Source organism: Otolemur garnettii, unplaced genomic scaffold (assembly GCF_000181295.1).
Source record: "Otolemur garnettii isolate 467f Iridium unplaced genomic scaffold, OtoGar3 scaffold00074, whole genome shotgun sequence".
Lineage (NCBI taxonomy): Eukaryota > Metazoa > Chordata > Mammalia > Primates > Galagidae > Otolemur > Otolemur garnettii.
Window position 1 is genome coordinate 6689547 of NW_003852469.1, and position 14943 is coordinate 6704489.

General features: G+C 43.9%; 1 protein-coding gene across 2 annotated transcripts in view; it reads right to left on the minus strand.

Moving 5' to 3' along the window:
• The window catches only part of PPP3CC (protein phosphatase 3 catalytic subunit gamma), an 86860-nt gene extending 74129 nt beyond the window's left edge, over nt 1-12731 (minus strand). For both annotated transcript variants that reach the window (XM_012807737.2, XM_023515569.1), the window contains exon 1: nt 12369-12731. In XM_012807737.2, coding sequence (XP_012663191.1) covers nt 12369-12417 — 49 coding nt within the window. In that variant the 5' untranslated portion in view covers nt 12418-12731. The remainder of the gene's footprint in view (nt 1-12368) is intronic.
• Between the last annotated feature and the right edge of the window lie 2212 nt (nt 12732-14943).

The window sequence follows — 14943 nt, forward strand, 5'->3', positions numbered from 1 at the left end:
AAAAAAAAAAAAAAAAAAAAAAAAAGATTTATCTGGAAGTGGGCCAAGGTATTTTTTTTTCCTAGTTGGTAACCAGAGTTGAGAATTATCATCCAAAGCCTGCATTTAGGCTTTTTGTGCCCCCAAACCTAGCTTTTAACAAAGTGCCAGTTGCTGTTAAATTACTTGTATTTTAATAAAAATTATTTCACAATGCTTCCAACTCAGAACTAAAAAGGGTTTCTGGTAGGGGAAGAGGAATGGTGAGGCTATAAAGTGGAAGTAACGTAAGCGAAGTTTACGTTAAGATGATAGTGTGGAGGACCTTGCTTGTGACTGTGCTGGTAATTACACAAGGCTGCACATGTGAAACTGCACACATACATAAAGCGGCACCCATGAGTAAAACTGGAACAAGCTCTGTGGACTGTGCCAACCTCGATTTCTTGGTTTGGGTACAGTACTGTGGTGACAAGAGATTCTAACACTGTGGCAAAGAGGGGGATGGAGTTTAGAGGAGAGGTGTATGGGACTTTCTTTCTTTACAACATGCTGTGACCTATAATTACCAAAATAAACTTGAATAAATTCTGAAAAACGAAGTTTCTAAAGTACACTGAAGAAATTCTACAGCCTTTTCACAGTGAAATTCGATTCAGTATACTGCTACAATATATATCCATCACATAAACACAAGCAAAATCTGACGAAGATGTGCAGAAATGAGAAAAGGCCACACTGGAGATAACCTCTATCAAGTATGAAACCTAAACCTGAAAAGTTATTGGCCTATAAACTATTGTTTTTAAGTTACTATGCAGTCTTACCCTTGTGGGACATTACGATTTACCCCTGTTCCCTACAAATAACCCTGCTTTCATTCCTATTTTAAGCCAGCAAGCCTGCCCTACTTTTACAGAATCATTTTCTAATCTACTCACCTGCCTTTCCAGTCAGGGACCAGTTAAACAACACTGAAGAGGTTATACTAAATATTATAATTGGGCTCGGCACCGGTAGCACAGTGGTTACAGCACCACCAAAGGTGGCAGGTTCAAACCCAGCCTGGGGCAGCTAAACAACAATGACAACCGCAATGAAAAATAGCTGGGCGTTGTGGTGGGCGCCTGTAGTCCCAGTACTTGGGAGGCTAAGGCAAGAGAATCGCTTTGGTTCAAGAGTTTGAGGTTACTGTGAGCTGTGACACCACGGCACTATACCAAGGGCAACATAGTGAGACTCTGTCTCAAAAAAATATAATTACTGGAAGTCATATGCATCTTTTAGATCCTTTCATAACTTATTAGAAAAAGTATACTTCAGTGATCAGATCAAGCTCTTTGAGATCATTCCCTCTATTCTTTGATAGTCACAGAAGTGACCTTTGATGTATTTGCTAAGAACTGGCCATCCTAGAACAAACTAAGTAATAACTACCACCAGTGATGGTCAACAGAAGTAATAACTTCTATAGGGACCTTATATGTTTTCCATAAAAGAGCTCAAAATAGTAAAAAATAACCAATTTGCTTCCATAGATAAACTGGCCAGTTACCTTTAGTGCTTCAGATATTCATTAAAACCACTGTTATTTTATTTTTGAACTTCCACAAAGCTTGGCTGGGCGTGGTGCCTCACAACTATAATCCTAGCACTCTGGGAAACTGAAGAAAGAGGTTCCCTTGAGTTCAGGAGTTCGAGACCAGCTGAGCACATGCAAGACCCCATCTCTACTAAAAATCGAAAATTTAGCTGGGCTTGGCACCTGTGGCTCAAGTGGCTAAGGTGCCAGCCACATACAGCTGAGCTGGTGGGTTTGAATCCAGCCTGGGCCTGCCAAACCACAATGGCTGCAACCAAAAAATAGCCAGGCGTTGTGGCACCTATAGTCCCAGCTACTTGGGAGGCAGAGGCAGGAGAATCACTTGAGCCCAGGAGTTGGAGGTTGCTGTGAGATGTGATGCCACGGCACTCTACCCAGGGTGACGGCTTGAGCCTCTATCTCAAAAAAAAAAAAGAAAGAAAAGAAAAATTAGCTGAACATGGTAACAAATGCCTATAGTCCCAGCTACTCAGGAGGCTAAGGCAGGAGGATCATTTCAACCCAGGAGTTTGACATTGCTGTGAGCTAGGCTGAAGCCATGGCACTCTAGTCCAAGGGACTGGTCAAGAGTCTGTCTCAACAAACAAACAAACAATAACAACAAAATACCCCAACAACTTCCACAAGGCCTTAGGTCACAATAAACTACACTTAGGCACACATACAAAGGAACCCACACACAGATTAAGTCTTATCTCTTTAGGACACTAATCAAAGTTGGTTTAAACTTTAAATTATCAATTTATGGTGCAAAGGAACAAACATTCTACACCAGATATGGTCTATAGTTTAGTGTTTAGCCATCTGCTCTTTTTCCAGTGGTATTAGTCACAGGCAGCTCCATATTTCTAAAGTTCTTAACATTTTTAGGAGGCTATTATATGCCATACAGTGTGAGGACCTTTCAAGCAGTATTTAAGCTTCTAATTAGAACCAGAAACATGTTGCACATAGTTAAAAATCATCAAATATTTATGAATACATAATTTCCAAAATTTTATCTATATGACAGAAAAGGAAATGTATGCCATTTATCTTCTGAAGCATTTTAGGTTAAAATCCCTTCAAGAGCTAAGGGGACTAAAGTTGGAAAATACAGTCATGTGGCACATGACATGTTAGTCAATGACAGACCTCTTTTAAGACCAATCAATAGTGTTCCCATAAGATTATAATGAAGCTGAAAAATTCCTATTGCTTAGTGACACTGTAAGCCTGTCTTAACAGCACAGCACAAGGCATTACTTACATGTTTATGGTGTTGCTGGTGTAACAAATCTACTGTGCTCCCAGTCACATACTGATAATAAATGACTATGATACTGGCTTATCTAATACACTACATTTTTTAACCTTTATTTTAGAGTGTACTCCTTCTACCTATAAAAGAAAAAACTGTAAAACAGTTGCAGGCAGGTCCTGCAGGAGGTATTCCAGAAGAAGGCAACGCCCGGCCATTTTTTTGTTGCAGTTTGGCCAGGGCTGGGTTTGAACCTGCCACCCTCAATATATGGGGCTAGTGCCCTACCCACTGAGCCACATGTGCCAACCGGGACTACAAGTTATATAGGTTGTTATCAGAAGCACTTGGAACCAAAAGCATTTCAGATTTTGGATTATTTCAGATTTTGGAGTATATGAATGACATGTCTTGGAAATGGGACCTAAGTCTAAACACAAAATTCACTTATACATTACACATACCCTATACACATATCCTGAAGGTAATTTTTTTTTTTTTTTTGAGACAGAGTCTCACTATGTCACCTTCAGTACAGTGCTGTAGCATCACAGTTCACAGCAACCTCAAACTCTTGGGCTTAAGCGATTCTCTTGCCTCAGAGTCCCAAGTAGCTGGGACTACAGGCGCTCACCACAATGCCCGGCTATTTTTTTTTTGCAGTTATTGTTGTTTTTTAGCTGGCCAGAGCCGGGTTCAACCTGGCAGTCTTGGTGTATGTGGCCAGTGTCTCACCCAATGAGCCACAGGCACCGCCCGGAAGGTAATTTTATACAGTATTTTTAACAATCTTGTGTATGAAACAAACTTTATATACATTGTATCATGAGAAAGCAGAAGTGGGCTTGGCGCCTGTGGCTCAAGCGGCCAAGGCGCCAGTCACATACACCTAAGGTGGCAGGTTCATATCCCCAGCCCGGGCCCGCCAAACAACAATGATGGCTGCAACCAAAAAATGGCCAGGCGTTGTGGCGGGCGCCTGTAGTCCCAGCTACTTGGGAGGCTGAGGCAGGAGACTCGCTTGAGCCCAGGAGTTGGAGGTTGCTATGAGCTGTGATGCCATAGCACTCTACCCAGGGGGATAGCTTGAGGCTCCGTCTCAAAAAAAAAAAAAAAGCAAGCAGAAGTGTCACTATCTCAGCCACCAATGTGGACAATGTGTGATTGTTTAACATCACCATCATACTGTATGTGGAAAAGACATATTGTAGGCAAAGGGGAGTTGGTGGGTCTTTCTCTTGGGGACATAATAAACTGTGTGGTATGCACCAGCGTTTGGACTTCATGTGACTAACCACATGAAGTCAGGTGTAGAATTTTCCACTGTGGCATCATGTTGGCAGTCAAAAAGCTTCAGATTTGGGAGATCTAATCAAGATGGCAGCCGAGTAACAGCTTCTGTGTAACCGGGCACACTGAGAGTGGGGAGAGAAGACTCCAGGCATCTCTGGCCAGTGGGTTTTGCCCAGAGGCTGTCCTCTGGTGATCTACGAAGTCAGCGAGAGACTTCTGGACCCCACGAGGAGGATGGAAGCAGTGGAAAACCGGCAAGTAGTGGGTGCCCGTTTGTTCAGCAGGAGGCTGCCTGCAGCTGGACCTATAGCAACAGCCAGACTGCAAGAGCTAAGAGCCTTGCCTGGGGGCTATTTTGGTTTTTCTAGACTTGGGCACTCCATTGAACTGCACTGCCTCGGGCCAGTGTGCAGATGACTTTGGGCACTGTCTCAGGCCCCAGACTGAGCCACTGAGCGGGTAAGGAGCTAATGCTGTTTAGCTGTGGGCTGCCCTCACAGCAACTGTGAGGTAGCTGCCCTTGCGTGCTGTAGCACTGGGATCAGGCGGCCAGGAGAACTTGGGCAAGTAATCTAGTGACTGAGCTGCCCAAAGGTGGGGATTGAGATGCTGGGGAAGTGCGGAAATCCAAGTGTTTGGCAGATTAACAGCCTTGGCCCTCAGGGGCATTGAGGGAAACTGGATTTGGCGCACTGGATAAGAAGGCAGCCACGCCAGGAGAGATCCCAGGGATAAGTGCTTTCCTTGGACAGCTTCTGCTTGGCCAACGTTCACGGTCTGGAGTGTCTTTTAAGTGGGTTGAGGAGACATTTGGGCTCCTTAGCCTGCGGGGTCTGTGATATCAGCTAAAGCTCTAGTCTCCATCTTATACAGCTGTATCAACATTGGGATTAACTTCTCATTCCTCAGAAGATCACCTGTTGCCTGGACAATATTTACTAAGACACATATACTGTTTGGTTTTTTAGTTTGGGGTTTTTTGTTTTTTTCTTAATTTCAACTTTTTTTTTTGACATTTTTCTTTTTTCATTATTCTAGTTTAAATACAATCTTCCATTTTTGTCTTCTTTAATAATTAGGATTACATTTTTGCCAGTGTTTCTGCCCCTATTATTTGTTTTTTTACCCCCCACTTTTATCCTATTAGGGTTTTTGCTTTTTTGTTATGGTTTGATTTACAGTATTTTTGTCTTTCCTCCCTATCTGGTGTAGGTGGGGTAGTGTGTCTGAGCTGGCTGGCAAAGAGCTGTTGACCTCAAGAGAATAACCCAACCCAGAACCCCCAGAGGCTGGGGGTCTTTAAGGGTGGGTCATAGTACCCTATATACACCTATATTACTCCTGTTTCTTTCTTTTGGTGCCTTTCTTCTTTTTGTCAATACTTCCTTTTACTCACCTCGTCTTCTCTCCCTTTTTTAAAATCTTTTTTCTCTTATTGCTCCTCAATCTTCTCATCCTTCTGGTCTTGCACCAAAGGACTCATTAAAACTTTAGGCCAGTGGCATAGTAATTTAGAGCAAGAAGAAGTGAAAGGAAAATTAGGGTAAGGAAACAGATATAAAAAGCTTCAGATTTGGAAGCATTTCAGATTTTTGGATTAAGAATACTCAATTTTAGTAGTAAAGCAGGTTGGGGATGGAGACATGAAATGAGAAGGAAGTGGAACAAAAGGTTAGAAAGATCTTTATGCAAGAGTTCTGCTCATCAACTAAGTCAGAGTTTATCTCACAGGTAGATTCCATAGGCAGGAAATGCTCATGGAGGATTTCAAGCACAAGAATGACCCTTTTCATTACACATATATATGATAGCAGCATGGAGAATAGATTACATGGCTCCAGCAAGAAGCCACTCAATGGTACAAGTAAGAGGTGAGAGAAAGGATGAAGCAGAAGGTTATGTAGAAACCAAAAGTCTACAGCACTTAGTCTAGTGGGACTGGATGTGCAGTGAAAGAAAGAAGAAAAGCCTTGCCTGACTTGTCTGAGCCAGCGACTAAACGGGTAAGTGATGTAATTTGGATTAGGTTTATAAGCCTATTCATTTTGTTTGTTTGTTTTTTAACACATGCTATCAAAATACTCTTGCTGTCCCCATAATGGAATCAGTGTCAACTGCCCCAGCAGTTTTCAACTATCACCAATCCTCCTTTGTGGTTTACCTTTTTTTTTCAGACAGAGTCTCACTCTATCGCCCTCAGTAGAATGCTGTGGCATCATACATAGTTCCCAGCAACCTCAAATTCTTGGGCTCAAGCAATCCTCTTGCCTCAGCCTCCCCAGCAGCTGGGACTACAGGCACCAGCCACAGTGCCTGGCTAGATTTTTCTATTTTTAGTAGAGACAGGGTCTCCCTCTTGCTCATGCTGGTCTCCAACTCATGAGCTCAGGCAATCCACTTGCCTCCCAGAATGCTAGGATTACAGGTGCAAGCCACTACACCTGACCCATTTTACCTCTTTCAATTCTCTAACACAGAGGTTCTCAAACTATGGGTTGCAACCCCTTTGGTGATGGAAAGATCCTTTCACAGAGGTTGCATAAGAGCATCCTGCACATCAGATATTTACATTACGATTCATAACAGTAGCAAAATTACAGTTATGAAGTAGCAACAAAAATAATTTTATGGTTGGGGGTCACCCCAACATGAGGAACTGTATTAGAGGGTCATGGCATTAGGAAGGTTGAGAACCACTGGTCTAACACTTAGTTCACCCATCTTCACCCTAGTCCTTAGCCAGATGCACTTTGTTTGTCCTTATTTTTGTATGTTTTTCTAAGCCTCATCACGTAGCTGAAACAACTTCCTTTTCTACTAAACAGGTTGCCACCACTTCATATCAACTATCATGTACTTAAGCCTCATTTTCTCCTTTTTAGCTTCCCCCATGAAGACATTATTGAATCCTCAAATATGACAGCCTTTCCCAAGCCTAGCTGTTTTGAGGCATTTCTTCATTGTACTTCTTTCTTCTCCCCAACTTTGTACATGTATTTTGAAAAACAAAATACATGGTAGCTCATGCCCATAATCTTACCGCTCTGGGAGGCTGAGATGGGTGGACTGCCTGAGCTCACAAGTTGGAGACCAACCTGAACCACTGTGAGACCTCATCTCTAAAAATAGCCAGGCATTGTAGCAGTCCCTGGTAGTCCCAGTTACTTGGGAGGCTGACGTAAGGGAATCACTCAAGCTCAAGAGTCTAAGGTTGCTGTGCGCTGTGATGGTATGACACCCTATCAAGGGTCACAAAGTAAGACTCTGTCTCAAAAAAAAAAAAAATAAAAATCAATCAATCAATCATGATCAAAGATACACATTGTCTTGGCCAGCATATCTTTCTGTCATAGAATTTAAAGATCCTAGTTACCAAGTTATACCCTCTTCCAACAATAAACAAAGATTCGAAAAACTAAAAGGTTTCAGGATAATTCAGTTCACCAATAAAACAAAACTGAATACAGAGAAACAAGACACCCATTTATTTTCATTAGTTATTTTGCAACTAAGTACTGGCAAAACTCCAAAATGACTATAAATGCCAGAATTAGCTGGATAATTTAGTCTCTCCTAGATATATGTATTAAAAATTAGCTTTTTCTGGGGCGGCGCCTGTGGCTCAGTGAGTAGGGTGCCGGCCCCATATGCCAAGGGTGCCAGGTTCAAACCCAGCCCCAGCCAATAGCTGGGCGTTGTGGCAGGTGCCTGTAGTCCCAGCTACTTGGGAGGCTAAGGCAGGAGAATTGTCTAAGCCCAGGAGTTGGAGATTGCTGTGAGCTGTGACTCCATAGCACTCTACCAAGGGCAATAAAGTGAGACTTTGTCTCTAAAAAAAAAAAAAAAATTAACTTTTTCTGAAAATATCACCTTGGTGGAAAGATATTCTAAGTACTGCTTAGGAAAAGGTTTTTAATTAATTCTTTAACTCACTTTAAGTAATGAGTCCTTAGCATTTTCCACTCAAAGGATCTCACAAATCTTTTACACTTTATAGTAAAGTGTGATTAGTACGTTAAGAAAGTTTTATCATCAAATATCTGACATAAATAAAGTTTTGACCACAACCAATAACATATAGGTTGGGGGAAAAAAAAAGCCTGGTCCCTGCTCAAAAAAAGAATTATTGGCTTGGCACCTGTGGCTCAAGTGGCTAAGGCGCCAGCCACATACACCATAGCTAGCGGGTTCGAATCCAGCCCGGGCCTGCCAAAACAACAATGACAGCTGCAACCAAAAAACTGCCAGGCATTGTGGTGGGTGCCTGTGGTCCCAGCTACTTGGGAGGTGAAGGCAGGAGACTTGCTTCAGCCCAGGAGTTAGAGGTTGCTGTGAGCTGTGATGCCAGAGCACTCTACCAAGGGTGACAGCTTGAGGCTTTGTCTCAAAAAATTAATTAATTAATTAATTAATTAAGACTTCCCTTCCAAGGTTTGAGACTTCCACTCAGAGGTATGAATCTCTTTTTTTTTTTTTTTGAGACAGAGTCTCACTTTATCACCCTCAGTAGAGCGCTGTGACATCACAGTTCACAGCAACCTCCAACTCCTAGGTTTAGGCAATTCTCTTGCCTCAGTCTCCTGAGTAGCTGGGACTACTAGGCATCCACCACAATGCCCAGCTATTTTTTTGTTTTTTGGTTGGTTGTGGTTCGGCCAGGGCTGGGTTTGAACCCGTCACCCTTGGTATATGGGGCCAGTGCCCTACTCACTAAGCCACAGGCGCCGCTCTCTTCTTAAAATCTTTTAAGAAAGCCATAGTAGTCAGGCCTCAAGGTTCACACCTGTAACCCCAGCACTGGAAAAGGCCAAGGTAGGAAGATCACTAGAGGCCAGGTGCTCAAGGCAGCCTGACCAACATAACAAAACCCATCTTTACAAAAAAAGAAAAAAAAACTTAGCTTGTTGCTTCTGAAAAGACTCAGTCCTCAGAAATAAATTGCCTTTATTTAAAAAATTGTCGAAGCAGGGCCGATGGCTGGAGCCTGTAATCCTAGCACTCTGAGAGGCCAAGGTGGGGGTGGACTGCTGGAGGTTAGGAGTTAGAGACCAGACTGAGCAAGAGCAAGACCCTGTCTCTAAAAACTAAGTGAGCGTTCTGGTGGGCACCTGTAGTTCCAACTACTCAGGAGGCTGAGATAGGAGGATCACTTGAGCCTTGTCGGTTGCTATGAGTTATGACACCATAGCACTCTACTGAGGGCAACATGCATAGTGAGACTTTGTTTCAAAAAAACAAAATTGTCAAAGAAAAAATAACCCATCAAATAGGAAAAGAAACTCAGAAACTGAAAAAAATACATTAAGCTAAAAGAATTCCACAATTCAATCATTTGAGTTTCTAGTTCTCTATTCCAGATCCCATTAATGATGCCCCCGCGCATATGGACTCAGAAAAATGTTGCTTTTAAAGCACAGAAGGAACGAATGAGCACCTGTTTGGATATATTGCAGATGGCACTCAATAAATATTTAATGAATGAATAAAATCATAAGAATTCTTAAATATAAAATAAACACCTTCAACTGCTAGAGAAGCCAGCTGCCAGGAAGTACCAGGCAAAACTGTGCTGGTCTCTTCGTACTGTTACCAACAGGCATCTATCCAAATAACCTTTATATCATAGAACAGATATTTTCTTTACTAGGAATGGCTCCCTAATTTATGTTATAATTTCATATACATACTTTCTAATTCTGATATGGCCCAATGTTAATGATTTTTCTACTAACCACTTAGGTAATAAGCCATCTATTATCAACTAATCATGTTGCATTCTACTACCTTATCTTACAACCCAAGCTTAACTCTGTTTTACAGATGAGATGATTAAAGCAAAAAAAAAAAAAAAAGTTTAAGTAAAAAGACAAGGTTAAAAGAAAGCCAAGGTCACAAATAAGCTCCAAAGGCAGGAGTAAAAACCTAAGTTTTCTGACTACCCCTCTAGGAAAGTTGCTGTTCAAAGGACACGAATCACTCCTACCTACCTACTCTTCCAAGACTTGCTCAGACAAAACAATTAGGTAGAGTTTAAAGTTAACAGGAAATGACAGAATCAAAAATAACTGGGGTGTGGTATCACCTCTAAAAAAGCTTTCAAGCTGTGAATAAATGCAGACAAAATAGCATCAGACTAGATTTAGTACCCAATACAATGGACCTTAGCTCTATATTCAGTGACACTTTATTTTCTATTTCAAACCCTAGAAAATCCTTAGGGAGGAAAAAACCAACGTAAGTCACCAAGAAGCTAAAATTGCTGCAGTCAAGTTCTTATGTTAAATTTAAAAAATATACATGAGATAAATCCATACATCCACACAGTATAAGGGCCCCAAATCATTCATTTATGTTTCATTTATTTTATTCAAAGTAGTCTTTAAAGTATACAACATGCAGTGATATTTAAAACTGCTAAAGAACAAATTCACATCATGTAGACTATGAGGGGTGGTGTTCACTTAACTATAAGCATGCCTAGCAATAAACCAGCAGCTGCATTTTAACCGTGTTTTATTTTACTTTAAGTATTTATTTGCTATATTTCCTTTTATATTTAAGGGCACTGAAACTTTTCCCCTTATATCTGTTTTTTAATAGATTTAGACAATACAAATTGAATTCCATTATGTTTATGTATAAAATGGTGGAAATTTCATGGTACAATGGTGATCAGATTCTGAGGTACTGAAGGTCTGAGGGCTGCACTAAGCCTCACTAAGATCCTATTTATTCTGACTTGACACACAGTTCTGGTTTATCTGGTTTCCCTGCCTACTTCAGCTTAGAAGTGGCAGATTAGAAGGCAGTAAGGGCATATTCTGACACACAACAGTACTAGAGAGAGAAACTAAAAACAGACAAAACACTAAAATGGTATAGCAGTGAGGAATCATTTTAGTACAAGAGGAAACTGCCAACACCCTACACAGCAAAAGGCACCGGCCATATTAACAGCACAATACAGAAATTAATGTACATAACGGTGACCTTGATTCATCCAAAGACGTTATGTTTAGCATATCCTGAATCATAAGAGAGGGTTATAAATTCCCCTTAGAGATTATATTCTCTGAAGATTTACATTCAAATAGTCAAAATAATTTAGCTGTTAAAGGGATAATGTTGATTATGTGAACAATTCACTTACATCCTTAATGATATCACACAAATGCTTAATAGCTAAATCTCAAAAATCCCATTATATTTACTAAATATTATATAGTACAGATAATTAACGTTTATGATACTGTTTTGAAGCAGGAAAAAAAACCAAAGTTGTACACTTAATTTCTTCCCCCTCCCTGAACATGCAAATAAGCTTTTCACCTTTAAAAAAACATGTGTTCTTGACTCCAATCTTAGTTGCCTTTTTCCTACTGATGCCCAAGTGAAAAAAGAAAAGTATTCAGTAGCTTTCCCCATGCTAATGCTAACTCCCTCATGCAGAAGCCACAAACACAGCCTAAGTATATCCCCTTCTGAAATAGTGCTTTCAAGCTGATTGTTAATAGAGAGAAGGGGTGTGCTTAAGTCTCATGGCTGAACAAAAACAGCACATAAATTAGTGGTTATGTTTAACCGGTCTTATTAGTTTAAGGGCAGAAACAACTAAACCGACAAGACTGAGAAAGGAGCACTTTAGTTTGTTTTGCTGTTATAACAACAACAAAAACCTAACACAGGTAAACATCTGAATAAGAGAACATTATTCTCCAAGTCTCGGAGAGCCCAAGGGAAAATAAAAGGCCACCATTATGTCGTGAAGTATGTAAATTCCTTTTAAACATCAGAGAAGGATTTATTTGTATTTATTTCATCATACTCAGTGACCTGCTAGGACAAAGTGGGCCAAAAGATACGCGGTATATAAGGTGAAGAAGGGCGGGGAGGAGCTGTCAAGACAGATCAGACTCGGACGAGTCTACCGAACTGCCCAGACCACGCCCAAGGGGCTTCCCTCGATGGAAAGCCTAGAAAAGAGAAACTGTTTCCTAAAAGAGATGGGGATCCAGGCCCTACCCACTCCGCCGGGAAGTCAACGCTTCGGCAGGGAACTTACCCATCTCCCGCTAGCTACCGGTCCAAGCGGGACAGAAATTGCCGCTGTCCCCGCGGGGCTCTGTCCCCCTGGGGCACGCCCGCCCTCCCCTCGCCCACACCCCCGACACGGCCTCCCTCCGGCCCCGAGCCGTCCCCCAGCCGAGGGCCGTTTCCCGCTGGTCGAGGAGGAAGGCCGGGCCCGCTTGGCACCTTTGATGACGCGTTCGGTAGTGGAGAGTTGGAAGCGCCGCCCGGACATGGTCCCCTCGGCCTCCTCCAGGCTGCAGAGGGCTGCCGGCCGTGTGCCTCCGCCTCGGCCGCCGCCTTCTGCTCCAGCGCGCCCGGCCCCGGCTCCTCAGGGCTGCCCAAGCACCAGAAGGACGCGGCCGCGTCAGTCCGGCCTCCAACTCCACCGACAGGATGCGGGCTCACCGGCCGCTCCCTCCGGAGGCGCCAGCGGCTACGGCGGGGAACGCCGCCTCCCGAGCGACCGCGACCACAGCTGAGGGAGGCGACCGGGGCGCTCGCGGCCCGGGGCCTCGTGCGCGCACGCGCGCTCTGGCGCGCCGCTCTCACAACTTCCCGGCGGCCCCGCGCTCGGCCGCGCGGCCCAGGCGCGCCGCGCTCCAGTCCCCGGGCAGTCGGCCGCTGCGGCTTTATCCCTCCCGGGCGCCCGGCGACCTCCGCGCACGCGCGCCTCTTTCCTCTCCTCGGCCTCCGGGTCCCTCCTTCCGACAGCCCATCTTCGCTTCTCCGCACCCGGCGCCTCCTTTCCTATCTGCCCCTGCCCAGTCCTGGAACGCCTAAAAACAGCCCCTGCGCCCTGCGCGGGAGGGTCCGGCGAGGCAGCGGCCATCTTGCGGCCTGGCCGGGCGACCTCGCCGCGGCTGTGTGCGTTCTGACCCTTCTGGCCACCCCCAGCCCCGGACGACCGCGCAGAGAGCGGCCTCCCAGACCCTCCCCACCTGCGTGCTCCCTCCTCCCGTCTAGGTCTGCTACCGCATTAAAACTCGGAGAGCCATTTACCAATTCGACCCGCTTCTTCATTTGAGTAACCAGAATTCTACACCTATCAAATGGTATCTGTAAAGGTCAGATGCTAAAATCCTTGAAGAATGTAAACCTGATAGCTAAAAATAAACAAATAGTTTAAGAAAACATTGCAAACCACTGTGGTGGGACAGATTATTCCCTAATGCTGGTGGGAAAGTGGACTGACTGCAGTATTTAGATGTCAAGTTAGAGCCACCCCGAAACATCAAAATAAAGTGAACTTTGTTTAAAGAGTAGTTCATTCCGTTCTCACAGCATGCTGTGGAGCATGAGTTGTACCCTAAAATTAATCTCACCTTGAGGCAGAGTTAGACATGGGGAGGGAGCTGTCATTCAATCTAAAGCAATTCTCTGGAGAAGGGGCAGCAGTATGAGCTGTCGCCACCAACTCTTGTAGGCATGGCATGCGGCCACCAACTCTTGTAGGCATGGCATGCGTGGTGAAGGGGATCTGGGTGGAGCATCTCAGCATCCATTACAAGTAAGGACTGTAATTATCATCCCCATGTTGCAAAAAAGGAAACGAAGGCCCAAAGAGGTGACGGGACTTACCCAGACCCACAACTGGAAATAATACCATTAGACCCTTGTTGCTGCTGTGGGTGTCAGCCCGTTGCTGAAAGTCACAGGCCTTTGCTCACAGCTTGGTGAGCTTCTCAGAAATTTAGGAGACTCGGGGTTTTTCCAGGTACCTGGAGATACAGCAGATAGAGACTAAGCCCTTACTTAAACAGAGGGCCACCGGGAGTATGATTGGGAGGCAGAGCTGGGTTTGCAAAGTGACAGGGCTGCAGGTTGCTCACATTCACTCTGATAAATCTGAGCTACAGCACGTCTAGATTCTGTAAATTCAAGTGTACTCGTGCATGGGGACCCAACATCCACATTCTTTGTGATGCTTAGGAAAGGGCTCAGGCACAGCAGCTCTCCTGACTTTGGGCAAGTTGCTTCACATCTCTGTGCCTCGTTTCCTTATCTGTAAAATGGAGATAATCATAATACTTACTGTATGGGGTTGTAGTGAGTATTTAATGAGCCAGTATTTATAAAGCATTTAAAATCATGCCTGGGGGCAGTGCCTGTGGCTCAAAGGGGTAGGGCGAAGGCCCCATATGCCGGAGGTGGCGAGTTCAAATCCAGCCCTGGCCAGGAAAAAAAAAAAAGCCTGGCACATAGTAAGCACTTCATTTGTATTTATTAAACGAAAAAAGCAAGCAAGAATTTTGTTTTATTATTATTGGGTAGAGTGTGATGTCATCATAGCTCACAGCAACCTCAAACTCTTGGGCTTAAGCAATCCTCTTGCCTCAGCCTCCCTAGTAACTGGGACTTTAGGTGCTTGCCACATGCCCAGCTATTTTTAGAGATGAGGTCTCGCTCTGGCTTAGGCTGGTCTCTAACTCCTGAGCTCAGGCAATCCACCTGCCTGGGCCTCCCAGAGTGCTAGGATTATAGGCACGAGCCATCATGCCTGGCCCGAATCTGCATTCTAACAAGATTACCAAGTGATACGTGTGCTCGTTGAAGTGGGAGATAGCAGCCTTCATATCCAGCACTGCTTCTTCCTAGCAGTTCTGCTCACTTCCTGTCTCTGTGCTATGGAAGACAGAGTTATTAATAGATCCATGGATTGCCCTTGGTGGGACACTTCCAGGTTGGAAAAGCTTTGATCTCAGAATCTGAGACCACCAAAAGCCTTCACCCGTTACCTCGCCTTGCTTTCACATCCTCC